At 43.6% G+C, this 19,290-nt stretch overlaps 1 protein-coding gene across 3 annotated transcripts; it reads right to left on the minus strand.

Annotated features, from left to right (window-relative positions):
- Positions 1-540: 540 nt before the first annotated feature.
- LOC127524134 (inactive carboxypeptidase-like protein X2) lies at positions 541-14,732 on the minus strand. Of its 3 annotated transcripts, XM_051915524.1 has the most exons (14): positions 14,065-14,724; positions 12,136-12,231; positions 8,596-8,705; positions 5,977-6,116; positions 5,604-5,688; positions 5,371-5,521; positions 4,781-4,869; positions 4,530-4,653; positions 4,262-4,458; positions 4,006-4,185; positions 1,902-2,199; positions 1,685-1,824; positions 1,513-1,612; positions 541-1,368 (listed from the first exon to the last, which is right to left on the minus strand). In XM_051915524.1, exons 1-14 carry the CDS (start codon positions 14,447-14,449, stop codon positions 1,127-1,129), a joined length of 2,337 nt encoding a protein of 778 aa, XP_051771484.1. In that variant the 5' UTR covers positions 14,450-14,724; the 3' UTR covers positions 541-1,126. The 3 variants fall into 3 exon arrangements, with proteins under 3 accessions (XP_051771484.1, XP_051771483.1, XP_051771485.1); XM_051915523.1 differs by having other exon boundaries at positions 1,513-1,824; positions 14,065-14,730; XM_051915525.1 differs by lacking the exon at positions 12,136-12,231 and having other exon boundaries at positions 1,513-1,824; positions 14,065-14,732.
- Positions 14,733-19,290: the final 4,558 nt, after the last annotated feature.

Genomic DNA, 19,290 nt, shown 5'->3' on the forward strand with positions numbered 1-19,290 from the left:
ACACACTCTCTCTCTCTCACACACACACACTCACAAACACATGCTGCGTCTCAATTCACCTACTTCTACTACGCCCTAAAAGTATCTACTCTTTTCGTGAACAAAAAGTATCTTTAAAAGGATCTTTATAAAAGTCCACATTGGTATTGCAGATGAAATATAACACGGATAATATTAAATAAATATTTTCTATCAGGTTAAACTGATTATTAGTCACTCAAACTTCTCACCGCATATCCGCCATGTTTTGTAGTTTTTTTTGACACTTTTTACCCGTGTTTGTAGTTCTCATCTAAAGCGCAATGGGTTGTGGGCAATATTAGCCTTTATAGTGTGCACGGATCCACACTTCGAAAAACATCCGGGGACTTTTGGCATACTCTTTTCAACATACTATGCTTTGGGACACACTTATTTTAATCTCACATACTATTTAGGATGGATAGTATGGACATTGGGACGCAGGGACGCTCTCTCTCAAACACACACACTTTCTCACACACTCTCTCACAGACTTAGACACTAACTGAAGGTCAGATATATTAGGATCAGTTCTCTGAAGCTTTATTGCTGTTGTATGCATGAATATTCTCAATACATTCTCAGAAATGACACGGAATTTTCAACAAAACATTTCAAATATGATAATACTGATGATGTTGTAAAGATGTTACAGCATGTAAACAGACGCTGATATGAGGCTTTGCTTACAGTTATAGAGATGTACTGACATTTAAATCAGTTCATCCAGTCGAACCCGTGACCTGCTTTACATTCACTCTGCTCAACAGACGATCGCGTGTGGAAGATCACGTTATTCAAATTAATTCATTATTGTGAGTCTATAAGCTTGTAATGAACGTCACTGTCTGAACAGATGCTCTATGATGATATTAAACTCAAAAATAAAGTAAAGGAATGAATCTGCTTCAGCAGAAATATTTTAAAGCTAATAAACATCAATGAAAAAAAGATGATGATCCATTATATAAAATACTCTCTTGATAAACAGCTCCTGTACACAATACAGGTGATTATTAGTGAACATCACATGCCACAGTCGCTTCTGTTCAGTCCAGGAAAGAGTCTCTCACACACACTCACACACACACTCACACACACTCCTCTATGTGTCCAGTAGGCGCCGCTGTCTCAGTCGCTGCCGCATGCTGATTGGCTGCTTGTTGAATTTCTGCATGATTTCTTTGATGCGCGACAGGTTGGAGCGTCCGAGCACAAAGTCGCACCTGCTGGCGCCGATGTCGTATCCCACCGTACACACCTTGCTGCTGACGCTGAAACCCTCGGCGCGGACCGTCACGCGGTATTCACCGGGATTCAACAGACGCCAGTAATCGCCGTCAGACGCTGAGAGAAACATGGTCACTGATTACAGAATTTACATGTGACTCAGATTCACTGAACTTCAGTCGACTGGAATCAGCAGTGACTCCATCATTTCTTCATTAATGTGGACCGCGTCTCTCCTGCGATGTGTGTCACGTGTGTTACCTGTGCGAATGTCGTGATTGATTCCATCCACAGAGACGATGGCATTAGCGATTCCTTTCCCCTGAGCGTCTCTGATCACACCTTTGATCCCACGATGCACCTGTTCAAACCCATCAGCACAATATTGAGTGTGTGTTTGTGTGAGAGTGTGTGTGTGTGTGTGTATGATCACCTGTTCCATGAAGACGAGCAGAGACTCGCGGTTATTCTCCCACTCCTCCGGTAGTTCGCTCTCATGCGGGTATTTATCGCAGCCCACGTACATGGACAGCTCGAAACAGTTGGTGTGCAGGTAACTGAAGTCATTCATACCTGTTAATGTACAACAACCCAGTTAACAAGACTGACCGATCCTCACAATCAGAAATCAGGTGTACAGATGATCTCACTTCCTGCAGCCGTGTGCCACGATGCCCCGTTGATGGTGCCGTCCTCCTTGGCGAAGTCGTCGGTGTGGCAGACCCTGCGGCTGACGTCGGTCATGAGGCGGTGTGTGGACGCGTACGAGAACGCCAGCCAGCGGAACACATGATCGTCGGCGGTGGGCGTCAGCTGCCGGAGCGCCGTCACTGAGCGTGTGCGGTCGAACGGAAAAGTCACCACCAGTTCGCCACCCTGCAGGTTCCCTCCCAACACGAACGGGATCTTCTCCATCCATGACACCAGAGCGCGCGTCTCCACAGCCACCTGGGGTCAGAGGTCAGAGTGAGTATGATACAAGACTGCAGCAGTTCAATAGTGTTGTGTAATATGTATCATTCTCTTCATATATTTATATATCTGGGTTTAAAAAGACACAATATTCAATAATATTATTGATTATTATTAAGAACAAAACCTGCAATGTATGCCGATAATAATAATTAAAAATATAGCTGCAAGCCGCAAGCAGCAATTAAGGGGCCAAGCACAAAAGAAGCAAACAAGGAAGCTAGCAGCAGACCAACAATGTCATAATGGACTATGATAACAACTGAGATAAAGACACTGCATGTCAATCAGACCAGCGGCACTGTAGTTAGAGCCAATTTCATGTTTTGTTCAATTATAGCACCACCAAGTGGCACAGTCCCACCTTTGTTTGTGTCCTCAGAGGGCTAACGTTGCACTAACCATAAGGCGAAACCTTGCATGTTTTAGTATCGTTGGACTCAAGGATTCTGGAGTCTAAGGAGATGACTCCCGTGAAAATACGTCAACCACATCCAAAGTTATAAGCATGTAAATAATTTGTTTTCACCATTAGGTGGCGCTGGTCCGAAATTTCTCAGACTCCTTCAGGGCATCATGCTGATAACCCATACTGAATTTCATAATAATACATTCATGCTTTCGGAAAATGCAGCTTTTTACTACAAAATTCAAAATGGCCGACACCTAAAATGGCCGATATGGGAAAATTGGATATCATTCGTCTTGGCGAATCCCCAAATCTAACGAAATCACTTTTATGATTTTTGAACAAAATGTTCAGAAGTTAAAAGCAAAAATAGCCATTTTTCGTATCTCCGGACCAGTAGGTGGCATTGTGCCGAAACGCAGCATGTAAACTCAGGTCATGCTTGTGAAGACATGCACCAAGTTTGGTCAGAATACGATAAAGCGTTGAGGAGATAGAGCCTTACGTCTGTTTTCACAAGTGCTACATAAAATTCGTTCGCGTGTTTTTCAAAAACGATTTGACAAATCAACTTGAGTTCCATAACATTTTGTTGGCATGGTCTGAAGATGATCTGGTTCGAAACTTCTCAGACTCCTTCAGGGCATTGTGCTGATGACCCATTCCGAGTTTCGTAATGATACGTTCATGCGTTCATAAAATACAGCATTTTACTACAAAACTCAAAATGGCCAACACCCAAAATGGCTGATATGATATCAAATTGGATATCATTCGACTTGGCATGATGCCCCAAATCAAACAAGACCACTTTTATGATTTTTGGTAAAACCATTCAGAAGTTATAAGCAAAAATAGCAATTTTTCGTATCTCAGGACCAGTAGGTGGCACTGCGCCGAAACACAGCATGTAGCCTAAGGTCATGCTTGTGATGACATGGACCAAGTAAAATATGATAAAGCGTTGAGGAGAAACAGCCTTACATCTGTTTTCGAAAGCACTATGTAAAATTCATTCGCACGTTTTTGAAAACGGTTTGACAAATCAACTTGAATTCCATAACTTTTTGTCGGAATGGTCTGAAGATGATCTAGTTCAATTTTCGTGAAAATAGTAGCAACGGCCTTGGAGGACTTTGAAAAAGCAGGTTTTTTGAAAAATTAAAATTTTCCAAAATAGGGTGCAATCGAATCATCTTGAGCCAAGAATCAGAGGAAAAAGAAGAAAATCTGAGATAAAATTAGAGGACGAAGAATTTTGTTTCTAACCCGGTTCAAAAGTTATTAGCATAAACGTGAGTGCAACTTTTGGACAGTTGGTGGCGCTAGAGGGATTGAGTTAGAGACTCCAAGCGTGTGTGTGAGGGACGTACGGTGGCGTTCTCGGAGCGGTACCAGTCCGGGATGGGCACGTGATGGTTGTGGAATTTGCGCGGGACCCAATTCCGAGCTTCTGCTTCCCACAGAACAGCGTTGAGATCAGGGAAGTTGTGATGGATGTCGAGGCCGTCGTGACTCCAGCGGCCCAGAGACCATCCGCTGAGCTCCGAGCCCTGAATCCATGACAGAGAGACACTTTCATTCAGCAGGGTGTCTTATAATAATGAGCAGGAGTGGCTGCAGACGTACCGCTGCGAAGGCTTTCTCGTAGCCGTCGGGGTTGATGGAGGGCAGCAGGTGGATGCGCGTCTCGTCCACCAGGTGGCGTATGCGTGGGTTTCCGCTCAGATACTCCTGACACATGAACTGCATGAGCAGCAGCAGCAGCTCGCGGCCCAGCACCTCGTTACCGTGGGAGCCGGCCGTGTAGCGGAACTCGGGCTCACCTGCGAACACACACACACACACTCATCCAGTGTCACACACACCTGCGTCAGCGCTCAGAGTCCAGTCTTACCGAGCTCGTGGTCGCCGGGGTTGTCCGAGATCTCGATGGCGTACAGCTTCTGTCCGTTGTAGCTTTTGCCGATGTTGTAGATGCGTGTGATGTTCGGACACATGTCATTCACCACCTTCATCAGCTGAACACAAACACAACGGTTGTGTTAATATATATATGGAAGATAATGAAGAATGTTTTATTAAATGATAATGTGAACTGCTCTCAGGCATTATATTAAATGATATGTCACAATCCTCACACTGTACCTGTCTCATCTCTTTATAACTGTGGTGTCTGAAGTCCAGGTTGTCTGTCGTCGTCACTTCATTTCTTCTCCGGTAATAATTGTTTGGATCTGTTTAAAAATAAATGAGAAAGAATAAAATCTGCAGATTTGTTGTGATGATCATCTGGATTCACAAACTTTTTTTGTGAGCTAAACTATCTTCTTAAAGTCCTCCTGAGGTTTTAAATTAATATTTTAGTAATTTTTTAACACATTTGATGTTCGCGGTTCTCTGATGTCAGTTAATGATCATGCAGGTAAACAAATAAAATACTTCACCTATTTAGATTAAAATTATTTATTTGACAGTTTTACAATTTAATTTTTATTAAGTGCTATATTTTGATTTTGATTTTAAAATTACTTACATTTTACTTTATGATTTTTTGTGTTATATTTTGATTTTTTTATTTTAACATTATTTATTTATTGTAATTTGACATTTTTATGATTTAATACATTTTTGTAACCGTTTAATTTTGACTTTTTTTTTATGATTTAATCATTGTTTTTCATAATCCCCGTAGGCTGAAAGCACTGCAGGTGTGTGTGTGTGTGTGTGTCCATCACCTGGCATCGGGCAGCCCAGGATCTCCACACGCATGCAGATGCCGCCGTTGGGGAACCAGGATCGAGGGTTTATGCGGATGTAACGAGCCACCATGGGTTTCGGGAAGGTATTGAGGACGGGAATCTCCTTCTCTCGATTCCCAATGAAAATCTACTGATGCGAGCAGAAACACTGGGTTACAGCTGTGTGTGAATGAGTTGATGGTTTGTGAAGGGCATGTTTGGTGTCTCACCAGATCTCTGGAGCCGTTCTTCAGCGTCACCCAGCTGTGAGAATCATTACTGAGCAGAACTTTATATGAGCTCACCCAATCACTCCTGCAACACACACATACACACACACTGAAGCATCAGCCTCCATCCTGACATTTCTGTATGCGCAATTGGCAGACTTGTCGTTGCATTCGAGGCATACTCTGGATCAGTTCATGCATTCCCTGGGAATCTTACTTTTTGACCCATTTAAATTTATGCATTAGACAGATGCTTTTATCCAAAGCGACTTGCATTATATTCAAGATGTTCAGTTCATGCATTTCAGTTCATGCAGTTTAGTTCATGCATTCCCTGGGAATCGAACCTATGACCTTGGCGTTGTGTACTCACGACCAGAGTGAGCTCCGTCCCTGAGTGACGACACCGGTGAATTTCGTGAGTCTGCGCGCGTCCACCTCAAACCACTGCAGCGGGTCGTTTCGTCCTGCACACCAGCCGCCGTCATACAGGTCGTCCTCTAACAGACCGCCCTACACACACATGAAACTACATCAACACAATTAACTCATGCTGCTGCTCTTACTGACAGTGAGACAGCAGTGAGACAACAGTGAGAGAGCAGTGAAATAATAGAAAGACAGTGGTGAGACAGCGGTGAGTGCAGTGAGACAGCAGATAGACTGCAGTGTGTAGTGAGAGAAGAGAGACAGCAGTGAGAGAGCAGAGAGAGCAAAAAGACAGCAGTGAGACAACAGTGAGATAATAGAGAGACAGCAGTGAGACAGCATTGAGATAGCAGAGAAACAGCAGTGAGAGAGCAGAGAGAGCATTGAGACAGCAGTGAGAGCAAAAAGAGCAGTGAGAGCAGAGAGACAGTAGTGAGATAATAGAGAGACAGCAGTGAGTGCAGTGAGAGAGCAGAGACAGCAGTGAGAGCAAAAAGACAGCAGTGAGACAGTGGTGAGTGCAGTGAGACAACAGTGAGAGAGCAGAGACAGCAGTGAGAGCAAAAAGACAGCGGTGAGTGCAGTGGTGAGTGCAGAGAGACGGCAGTGAAAGCAGAGAGACAGCAGTGAGACAACAGTGAGATAATAGAGAGACAGCATTGAGACAGCAGTGAGAGCAAAAAGAGCAGAGAGACAGCAGTGAGAGAGAGCAGAGAGACAGCATTGAGACAGCAGTGAGAGCAAAAAGAGCAGTGAGAGCAGAGAGACAGCAGTGAGATAATGGAGAGACAGCAGTGAGTGCAGTGAGAGAGCAGAGACAGCAGTGAGAGCAAAAAGACAGCAGTGAGACAGTGGCGAGTGCAGTGAGACGGCAGTGAAAGCAGAGAGACAGCAGTGAGTGCAGTGGTGAGTGCAGAGAGACGGCAGTGAAAGCAGAGAGACAGCAGTGAGAGCAGAGAGACAGCAGTGAGATAATAGAGAGACAGCAGTGAGAGACAGCATTGAGACAGCAGTGAGAGCAAAAAGACAGCAGTAAGACAGTGGTGAGTGCAGTGAGACAACAGTGAGAGCAAAAAAACAGCAGTGAGTGCAGTGGTGAGTGCAGAGAGACAGCATTGAGACAGCAGTGAGAGCAGAAAGACAGCAGTGAGATAATAGAGAGACAGCAGTGAGAGCAGAAAGACAGCAGAGAGACAGCAGTGAGATAATAGAGAGACAGCAGAGAGACAGCATTGAGACAGCAGTGAGAGCAAAAAGACAGCAGTGAGTGCAGAGAGACAACATTGAGACAGCAGTGAGAGCAGAGAGACAGCAGTGAGACAACAGTGAGATAATAGAGAGACAGCAGTGAGAGCAGAAAGACAGCCGAGACAGTGGTGAGTGCAGTGAGACAGCGGTGAGAGAGAGCAGTGAGATAATAGAGAGACAGCAGAGAGACAGCATTGAGACAGCAGTGAGAGCAGAGAGACAGCAGTGAGACAACAGTGAGATAATAGAGAGACAGCAGTGAGAGCAGAAAGACAGCCGAGACAGTGGTGAGTGCAGTGAGACAGCGGTGAGAGAGAGCAGTGAGATAATAGAGAGACAGCAGAGAGACGGCATTGAGTGAGCAGTGAGACAACGTTGAGACGGCAGTGAGACAGCGGTAAGATAGCAGTGAGAGCAGAGAGACAGCAGCAGAAGGAAATGTAAGATGCATTAATAGAGATTCTGACACACAGACAGAAACATGAGACTCAACCCGCTCACAGCACAACTAGACAGGTAAAGGATTAGTTTACCCACATATGAGGATTCAGTCATCATTTACTCATTCTGTAAGACTTGATTCCTTCAGTGGAACACGCTGCTCTTTTCAACACAATGAACGTGAATGAAGGGAAGAGGGAATAAATGAGGACAGAGTTTTACTTACTGGTCAGTTATTCAGATTTTATGTCAAATGTATGTTTTTTAAAATGCTTTTTTTTTTTTTGGTTTGTTTGGTTGTTTGGGGTCCAATGTTTGGTTCATCTAAACAAGATTATGTTCCACTGAAGAGAGAAAGTTATACAGGTTTGGAACACATGAGGGTGATTAAATAGTGACAGAATGATCATTTCTGTGTGAACTATCACTTTAAATGTGTTTCAATCACGTGAAACAGTGTGAAACAGATCAGAAACTCATTCACTTCACGTTCATTTCTATTGGTTAGAGTTGTGAATGAAGGCACTTTGTAAAGTGTTTAAGGATCCTTCGAAGTCGTGCGGGTCAGAATGAATCTTGGTAATGATCTTCTGGACTCGAGCGCAGCTGCGTAATGCTTTCTGTGACTCACAGCGGATTTAAGCAGAAACTGGGTCAATTTCACACGGCTGTCGCTCTGAAGTCTGTTTCCAGCTGATCATTCCTGCTTTCGGTTGTCGTTCTGTTTTCATCGAGTGCAGCGGAAAACAAAGAGCAAATTCTGTGCAAAGTGGATCCAGATGAGGCAAAGATTGAGCAGAACGGGTCTGAGATCTGAGTAACAACAGACAAAGAGCAGGAACACTGGCAACATTTCATAGAGACACACACACACCTGGATGTTCAGTCGGCCCCTGTGCGGCCCCAGACCGTAGTGTCTCATGGTGGACGCGTGGAGCTGAAAGTCATCGATCTTCAGTGTCTCCAGACCCAGCGGAGGACAATCTGTCGGGAATGAGAAGAGCAGACTGAAAGTCATGAGAGGGATCTGAGCTCTACTTTATTTAAACAGTCAATAACGCTGAAGTGTGTCATAATTTGCATGTTCAGTTAGTGCACTGCAAGAAATGATTTTCTTACTTAGTATTTTTCTTTTATTTTCCAGTAAAAAAAAAAAAAATCAAAACTTTCTTAAATCAATACACATTAGTCTGACGGGACTATCAGACTGACTGACCAATGACACAAATTTGAGGCCAGACTCTCAGACTGACTGATTGATTACATAAATTTGAAGCGGGACTATCTGACTGACCAATGACATGAATTTGGGGCAGGACTATCTGACTGACCAATGAAATGAGTTTGAGGCGGGACTAATAGACTGACTGACCAATGACATGAATTTGAGGTGGGACTATGAGACTGACATGACATGAATTTGGGGCAGGACTACCAGACCAACTGACCAATGACATGAATTTGAGGCGGGACTATCAGACTGACTGATCGATTACATTAATTTTAGGCGGGACTATCAGACTGACTGACCAATGACATGAATTTGTGACGGGACTATCAGACTGACTGACCAATTACATTAATTTTAGGCGGGACTATCAGACCGACTGACCAATGACATGAATTTGAGACGGGACTATCAGACTGACTGACCGATAACATCAATATGGGGCGGGACTATCAGAAAGACTGACCAATGACATGAATTGGGGGCGGGATTATCAGACTGACTGACCGATAACATCAATATGGGGTGGGACTATCAGAAAGACTGACCAATGACATGAATTTGGGGGTGGGATTATCAGACTGACTGACTGACCGATAACATCAATGTGGGGCAGGACTATCAGAAAGACTGACCAATGACATGAATTTGGGGGTGGGATTATCAGACTGACTGACCGATAACATCAATGTGGGGCGGGACTATCAGAAAGACTGACCAATGACATGAATTTGGGGGCGGGATTATCAGACTGACTGACTGACCGATAACATCAATGTGGGGCGGGACTATCAGAAAGACTGACCAATGAAATGAATTTGGGGGTGGGATTATCAGACTGACTGACCGATAACATCAATGTGGGGCGGGACTATCAGAAAGACTGACCAATGAAATGAATTTGGGGGTGGGATTATCAGACTGACTGACCGATAACATCAATGTGGGGCGGGACTATCAGAAAGACTGACCAATGACATGAATTGGGGGCGGGATTATCAGACTGACTGACCGATAACATCAATATGGGGCGGGACTATCAGAAAGACTGACCAATGACATGAATTTGGGGGTGGGATTATCAGACTGACTGACCGATAACATCAATGTGGGGCGGGACTATCAGAAAGACTGACCAATGACATGAATTGCGGGCGGGATTATCAGACTGACTGACCGATAACATCAATATGGGGCGGGACTATCAGAAAGACTGACCAATGACATGAATTTGGGGGTGGGATTATCAGACTGACTGACCGATAACATCAATGTGGGGCGGGACTATCAGAAAGACTGACCAATGACATGAATTTGGGGGTGGGATTATCAGACTGACTGACCGATAACATCAATGTGGGGCGGGACTATCAGAAAGACTGACCAATGACATGAATTGGGGGCGGGATTATCAGACTGACTGACCGATAACATCAATATGGGGCGGGACTATCAGAAAGACTGACCAATGACATGAATTTGGGGGTGGGATTATCAGACTGACTGACTGACCGATAACATCAATGTGGGGCGGGACTATCAGAAAGACTGACCAATGACATGAATTTGGGGGGTGGGATTATCAGACTGACTGACCGATAACATCAATGTGGGGCGGGACTATCAGAAAGACTGACCAATGACATGAATTGGGGGCGGGATTATCAGACTGACTGACCGATAACATCAATGTGGGGCAGGACTATCAGAAAGACTGACCAATGACATGAATTGGGGGCGGGATTATCAGACTGACTGACCGATAACATCAATATGGGGCGGGACTATCAGAAAGACTGACCAATGACATGAATTTGGGGGTGGGATTATCAGACTGACTGACTGACCGATAACATCAATGTGGGGCGGGACTATCAGAAAGACTGACCAATGACATGAATTTGGGGGTGGGATTATCAGACTGACTGACCGATAACATCAATATGGGGCGGGACTATCAGAAAGACTGACCAATGACATGAATTGGGGGCGGGATTATCAGACTGACTGACCGATAACATCAATGTGGGGCGGGACTATCAGAAAGACTGACCAATGACATGAATTTGGGGGTGGGATTATCAGACTGACTGACCGACAACATCAATGTGGGGCGGGACTATCAGAAAGACTGACCAATGACATGAATTGGGGGCGGGATTATCAGACTGACTGACCGATAACATCAATGTGGGGCGGGACTATCAGAAAGACTGACCAATGACATGAATTGGGGGCGGGATTATCAGACTGACTGACTGATAACATCAATGTGGGGCGGGACTATCAGAAAGACTGACCAATGACATGAATTGGGGGCGGGATTATCAGACTGACTGACCGATAACATCAATGTGGGGCGGGACTATCAGAAAGACTGACCAATGACATGAATTGGGGGCGGGATTATCAGACTGACTGACCGATAACATCAATGTGGGGCGGGACTATCAGAAAGACTGACCAATGACATGAATTGGGGGCGGGATTATCAGACTGACTGACCGATAACATCAATGTGGGGCGGGACTATCAGAAAGACTGACCAATGACATGAATTGGGGGCGGGATTATCAGACCAACTGACCAGTGACATGAATTTGAGGCGGGACCATCAGACTTACTGACCCCACTGATTCAATATCTAATCTAGCAATCTTTCTAATATTTACATACACCCGTAACTGTAATAAAACAATTTGTACAGGTCTGTCTGCGCAGATGAAGCTTTGCGGATGCGCAGCTGAGCTCTTCTCATTACGACACACATCTGCAGCTCTAAAGACTCTCAGGAGATCGGTGTGAATCAGCTCTAATTCTGCTTTTGGCCTGAAACAAACACAGCCGTTACTGTTCCGTAAGCACATGAGGGAAACGTGCAGGTCACACATTTATATGTCCAAAGCGACTTTCCAACAGGACACACACATACAGACAAGAGCATCAGTGTCTCTTCAGATTTTCAGTTTAGATCTTCTATTATTGTTATAATAATATATTGAGAGAGTGACTGTCATATTGTAAAGATGTGATGTCTCTGATCAATCCAGACTGCTTCAAACTCTGACCATCTACATTAGATGAACCGATCTGCTTATCTTATCTTACTTTACCGTCCCAATGTCAAATCATATTTGACACACAGATGACCTCACACAAACCATGTTCGTTTGCCGTTCAACTCACCGTCTTTGTCAGCGGTGAACGAACCGTCACTGACGCCGCCGGCTGCTTTCACTGCTTTCTTGTTCTTCTCACTCTTTTTGTTTCCAGTTTTCACGGCTGATGAGACACAAACAGCAGAAGGTTGAACTGCATCTGTGGTTCATACATCAGGCTCATGAGATGAAGAGAAGAAGTGCTGAATGATGAAAGCTGGTGTGTTTGGTGGCCTATAAACTTTAGCTGCGGCGCCAAGCTTCAGAGCCAATGTGTTGAGCAGAAGAGCAGCTGAAGGCTTTCATCATGTGCCTGAGAGGTCGTGTCAGGATAAACCTACATCCCACATGGAAACACTCGGATTCACCAAGCGCTGCCAGCGTTCAGATGTGCCACGGAATCATCGACACGGAGAGTCAAACATGATCACAGCGGATCAGAAACCTCATGACACACGTCTAGAGTCCCTCAAACTGATCAATCATTACTCGCATTGTCTACATTTTCATTTGAGGGACGATTTCATATACAAGATGTAATGTAAGTCCCCAGAATGTGTTTCAGCTCAAAATCCCCCACAGATCATTTATTATAGCTTGTCAAATTTGCCCCTATTTTGGTGCGAGCAAAAACATGCTGTTTTTGTGTGTGTCCCTTTAAATGCAAATGAGCTGCTGCTCCCGGCCCCTTTTCCAGAAGAGGGCGGAGCTTTAACAGCTCAACAACAACAAATCTGGAGAATCTCACACAGCCAAAATGAGGATTGTCAGTAACGGTGTTCAGCCTTACATTGTTCAAACCGGAGTCGACACTGATGGAGAGACTCAGGAAGAAGTTACAACTTTTAGACGTTTCTGAATGGTTAGTGGATAAATTTATGTAGTTGCTGTGGAGTTGATTCAACTCATCCACTAGCATGTGCCGTCATGTTAATCTTTTGTGTTGAATTGACCCTCGTTTGTGAAGCAGTCCGGTGTAAAATGACGGCATGTCAACAACACTCTACTACAACAACTCTTCCTCTTCTCTAAAGCAGCCCAACATGGCCCCGCCCCCTTTGTTGTGTGTTCTCGGGGGCGGGGTTTATGTAAACTTTGGGGTCTGTGATGTCACTAACCCGGGAAGAAGTTTGTTTTAGTCCCTACCAGTCGTTTGTTGTAGTCCTTTAACAGAAAAAATATCTCTCTTTGCATTGAACTTTGAGCGTCGTAACTTTGCAGATGTTGTTTATGATCAAACAGCAACATTACACACTAACTAAAGTTAAAAATCATAATCAAGGACCCCTTTCATTTGTGTAAGAGCAAGTTAAGATTTTCAAGTCTTTTTTAAGACTTGCAGAAATCCTGAGTAAATAAGAAAATCTTTTTTTTTCTTCTTTTTTTTTTGCAGTGTTTTGCACTGACAGCAGGAAAAAATGATGTCAAATGCATGCAATAAAGTTAAATCTAATGGTGTGTAGTTACGAGAGCAAAATAAATAGACTAATTTAAAGCTTTAAAACCAAGGAGAAAACACTTTGCATATCTTCTGCTGTTGATGAAGAAGCTCAGATGTGTCTGATTGAAGATTAATTAGCATTTGGTGTCAGAAACAAGCATCATTCCCTGCCGACCTCTGCAAAACTTTATGAATGTTTCACACAGTCAAAGCTCCAGTAAAACACTCCATTCATGATTCACTGAAAGCCAATAATGTTTGACGGCTGAACCAGTGCCTGACAGATCCTGAAACACAAGCTCGTCCAGCCACACAGCTTCAGTTCGGTGTGTTGATGTGCTGGGAACCGCCAGAGTAATGAGGGAGGAACGAACTGAAGAGTGTTTAAGTTTATATCTAGTTACCTGAATAAACACATCGGGTTTAATGAAGGAACTCTATGACATCTAACATGTTTACATGCCAGTAAACAAGATGACAGAATCAGCCTGAGCCAGTTACGTGTGTTTACATTACCTGATGCCGAATCAGATCCGCCGGCTGCTTTGGAAGCAGCTGATATGGATCTGCTCTCCTTCCCAAATCCTCGTCCGGGTGTCTGACGGCCGTCGGTCGCTCGGTCCTCCGAGACGCGCTGGTAATGTTCCCGACTGAGAAGCTCTTGCATGTAATAATCCTCATCCTCAGATGAATATCCATAACACACATCCAGCATGAGACCCACAAGGCCGAGCAGCAGGAGAGTCTGGAGCCACATCATCTGATCCGATCGGCTCCCGGACCCATGAACTGGCAGGTAAAACTTCTGCTGTCTGGAATCACTCAGGAGAGAGAGACAGCTGAAGAACAGACAGGCAGACGGTGATGTGTTGGCTCTGGTTCCAGGTGTTTTGTTGAGCATAAAGAATCTAGAGCATAAAGCAGGAGCTGCAGTGTGAGAGACAGAACATCTGATCCAGAACTGATTGATGCCTCACTCTTCTGTCTCACTATGACTCCTCCCACTGGGCGGAGCTTCCTTGACCTCATTACCATCCCACAACCAAACGAGAGAGAACTGAGAAGAATTCATACTGATGGATGCAAACGCACACACACACTCAGAGCGTCACTAATGCACTAATGTGTTAATCACATCCAGGTCCGGGCAGGTTTGAGTATCTGAACGTGTGTGTGTGTGTCAGAGCTTATCTCATCACGAGTGTTACTACACACACACACACACACACCTCTTATACTGATTCTTATAGCCGTACTGACTAGAAAGCAGGTTTACGGTAAAATGAAGGTCTGTAATGAGCGTCTGCTGTGAAGCTTCAGTGACGCTGATCCGTTCAGACGTGATTCATTATGAGCTTCACTTCCTCACATCTGAAACTCACAATAACAAACCACACGAATGATTGTGTAACAATCACTAACACTTTACAATATGGTTACAGTTAACATGAACTAACAATGAACAATACTTGTAAAGCATTTATTAATCCTAGCTAAAGGGGTCCTTGATTATGATTTGACTCTTTTAACTTTAGTTAGTGTGTAATGTTGCTGTTTGATCATAAACGACATCTGCAAAGTTACGACGCTCAAAGTTCAATGCAAAGGGAGATATTTTCTTTTACAGAAATCGCTTTTGAAGGACTACAACAAACGACTGGTAGGGACTACAACGAGCTTCTTCCTGGGTTGGCGACATCACTAACCCCAAAATTTACATAAACCCCGCCCCTGAGAACACACAACAAAGGGGGCGGGGCCATGTTGTGCTGCTTTAGAGAAGAGGAAGAGTTGTTGTAGTAGAGTGTTGTTGACATGCCGTCATTTTAAGCCGGACTGCTTCACAAACGCTGGATTTGAACAAAAGATTAACATGACGACACATGCTAGTTGATGAGTTGAATCAACTCCACAGCAACTACATAAATTTATCCACTAACCATTCAGAAACGTCTAAAAGTTGTAACTTCTTCCTGAGTCTCTCCATCAGTGTCGACTCCGGTTTGAACAATGTAAGGCTGAAAACTTTCGTCATTTTGTCTGCGTGAGATTCTCCAGCTTTGTTGTTGTTGAGCGACCGAAGCGTGAGCTGTTAAAGCTCTGCCCTCTTCTGGAAAGGGGGCGGGGAGCAGCAGCTCATTTGCATTTAAAGGAACACACAAAAACGGCGTGTTTTTGCTCACACCCAAATAGGGGCAAATTTGACAAGCTATAATAAATGATCTGTGGGGTATTTTGAGCTGAAACTGATTTCTGCATTTATATTAAAGTCGTGAATAAGGACAGCATGCAGGTTTTGTCGATATGGAGCGGTTGCTGCGGTCACACAGTGTTAATTTCAGAGATCTGCTCACCTCAGTGTTTGTGCAAATTAAAGCGTGTTTTCACTGGATTGGTGGGATGAATCTGAGACGCCAGCAGCACTTCCTGAAATCATCACACATTCTTCAGACCAAACCCTGAAGCTGCAGGAACCGCCTGAACTGTCTCGGGGAAACATCTGTCTGTGCAAACCACTGCAGATGATATCAGACTTTTAATCAGCTACTTAATATTTCATCCCCTTAAATGACCCAAAAACTCTGATGAGCATCCAAAATCAACACTGATTCTCTGCAGAACGATCTTCAGATGCATCTCGGTGCTAAACCATCATTCACTAGGTCAGAATCAGGAGACACGAGTGCTGCGAACGCGTCTGTAAGCCACCAGCAATCCACCGCAAACTCACGTTCTGCCCAACGAAAACACAACAAACACACTGGAACAAAGAAACACAACTTAAATGAAGCGTTTGAAGCGCTCACTGCTCACGACCTCAGAATATTTCTAAATGACAAACCTCATCACTGAAGCTGCGAGACATCAGTCATTCAGCACACTGAATCATGGCTTTCTGCAAGAGAGACGGACATGGCAAGAACATTGTTAGCTGTGAGTTATAGATCTGGCCGGATGATTCAGAGTAACACGAAGCAGATGATCAATATGTGTCCAGCTGACCGTCCGCCAACATCCAGCACATGGTGATATTAGACAGACGCTGGCACTCTGCGCAGTCGCTTCCATCTTCCTGTCAGACGCATGAGTGACTTCATGAAACTGAGAAATCTGAAGCACAGAACCAGCAGATCTGCAGCAAACCACCTGAAAAACATGTTCTAAGAACGTTCAAAACGCTGTTTCTTGGTTATGTGAACGTTAAGAGAACACTAAGGGAATGTTTTACTCTCTTATGATTTTGCAAGTGTGAGAATGTTACTTTTCAATGTTCTCTGAGTGTTCTGAAATAGTAACATTTAAAAAACAGCTGAAATGTTACAGAAAAAGATGACAGAGTATTTGCTCAGTATTTTCTCCTTAAAACTGCAGTCAGCCAAATATAGTTGCAAAAAAATTGCTGCCGTTTCTTACATCACAAACTACATTGTAACCAATCATGTCAAGGTGTGATCGCCAACAAGTGGATTTCTGAACTGGTGCGAGTGAGTGGAGGCGGGGCTAATTTGCATATTCAAGTGGATCTCTAAACTGGTGTGAGTGGAGGCGGGGCTAATCTGCATATTCATAAAACCTTGTATACTAAATGAGGCAAGGGTGTAGAGTTACATTCAAGTGGATCTCTGAACTGGTGCGAGTGAGTGGAGGCGGGGCTAATTTGCATATTCAAGTGGATCTCTGAACTGGTGCGAGTGAGTGGAGGCGGGGCTAATTTGCATATTCATAAAACCATGTATACTAAATAAGGCAAGGGTGTAGAGTTACATTCAAGCTATTTTAAGGCATTTTTCAAGGAAAAAAACATTTAAATATGTCATTTTGGTGATCAAAGATAAGTTTAAACGGACAAAATTATTGACTACGGGGGGCTTTAAGACTGGTCATTCATTACTTCAAGTCAGTTGCATAACAAGTTAGATTTAAGACTTGTTTAATATGAGAACAAAAAGGAAGACTGATTATCCTTTGGTTGGTCAGACTAGTTTAAAGTAATGGCTGCGCTTATGCAACTGGCCCCTGAGCATCTGTTTCCATGACAACAGTACAATAACAAAAACTTACTGGAAACAGTCGGAAACATCCACTGGAAGGATATCAATACAGGAACGTTTTTTGCTTCCCAGAACAATCTGAGAATGTTGTACAAAAAAAAATTAAACCTAAAAAGCAAGGTTTTTATTTGGTTCCAAACATTTAATAACCACAAGGAAACCAAATTGTAATGGACATGCACTGTAAATCAGATCGGAGCCAAACCCACGTTTTCTTCAATAACAGAGCGTCTCTGTCAAGCCAAGATAATAAAACACAGATCTAGTTTGTTACCCAGAGGCCTCTGTGTTTGTGATCCTTAACTTCCTGAGCTGCTGCAACCATCAAACAGCAAATTTATGATTCTTCATAAAAGCACAGGAGCCGTTCTCATGATCCGGGACTTTCCCTGGAGTTTCCCACAGGAAGAGCTCATGGCATGAGGATGATCTGACAGCGTCGCCCTCGTCAAATATACAGTATATGACTGCGTGAGCTGCTTACCAGAACAAAACTCACCGCCGCCATCTAGAGGGCTGTGGGGGATTGTGAGTGTGTGGTTGCTAGGGTGTTCAGGGTGGTTGCTAGGGTGGAGTCTGGGGGATTTTTTCATCTGTTTCAAAAAGTGAATCTGAATCTGGTCTTGAGGCCGGTCAGTGATTGCAAACAGTATTATATAGTGCCGTTATTCTTGTTTTTGTGAAGGTCAGTTGTTTTTGCTAATGTATGTTCAACAATCAGTCAGACCGAAGAAAGCATGTTCGTGAGCCAGTGACGGCACCGTATCCGCACGATGAAGTGATCGCAAACTGATTTTTGGATTTCCAGCACAAGTTTTAGTCACTATGAAGATGTTTTGAGAAACGCCTCAGTGGTTTTTTTGTTGATACAGTGAAAGTCAATGCGGTCCAATGTTGTTTGGTTAACAATTATTACAAAATATTTTCTTGTGTTATTTTTATATCGTTTTAAAAATAATGATTGGTTGAATCATCCCTTTAAAACTACAAATAAAGGGCAGATTCTTACATAGTTGAGGAATATGACCATCAGTTTCGCCAGTAACGGCGACCGTTACTGTATTTAATCCGGAATTATGATCTGAAGTGGTTCTCACACCGTGTCCTAACCAAACGCGATGCGATAAGATTCCAGCGACAAGCAACACCAGACGCGACGCGACTATATGAGACGCGATAAAGTCAATCAAAAACCACAGCCAATCAGAAAATACTGAGTCACTGAAACTATTTTTGTCATAGAACACACTTGTCTGTTCAATGAGTTGACAGTTTGAACATTCGTGATTCCTTACTTTGAAGATCTGAGGTAAATTGTCCGTTGTTGCTTTCAGTACGGCTATAAAAGACGCACAAAATGATATTCAAACTCACATTAGATGCTTTTAACATTAAATAAAGCACATAAACAGTACCTGAGATTATCACTGCCATACTTTGTGTTGCTGCTCCAGCCGCGACGTCGCAGAAAAATAGAAACCGTTTCTAAAATAGAATCGTCACATGTCGCTGTCGCGGCTAGTTAGGACAAAAACTCCGATTAACATGGAAAATATACCTTTTAACGCATGTCGCGGCATCGCGTTGTGTCTGGTTAGGATGGTGTCAGTGTCAGTTATTGATGGTATCATCATATGATTCTTAATTCAAAAGATGGCAGGTAGTTAGATAAAAAAAAAAAAAATCAAGC

This window comes from Ctenopharyngodon idella, chromosome 12 (genome assembly GCF_019924925.1).
Source record: "Ctenopharyngodon idella isolate HZGC_01 chromosome 12, HZGC01, whole genome shotgun sequence".
NCBI lineage: Eukaryota > Metazoa > Chordata > Actinopteri > Cypriniformes > Xenocyprididae > Ctenopharyngodon > Ctenopharyngodon idella.

Bases quoted from the DNA above. Each gene is read 5' to 3' on its own strand.
- LOC127524134 (XM_051915523.1), bottom strand. From the start codon at position 14,449: ATGCTCAACAAAACACCTGGAACCAGAGCCAACACATCACCGTCTGCC. The intron at 12,232-14,064 runs GTAATGTAAACA...GTGTCTCATCAG, and splicing joins CGGATCTGATTCGGCATCAG to CCGTGAAAACTGGAAACAAA. The intron at 5,522-5,603 runs GTGAGACACCAA...TCGCATCAGTAG, and splicing joins AGAACGGCTCCAGAGATCTG to ATTTTCATTGGGAATCGAGA.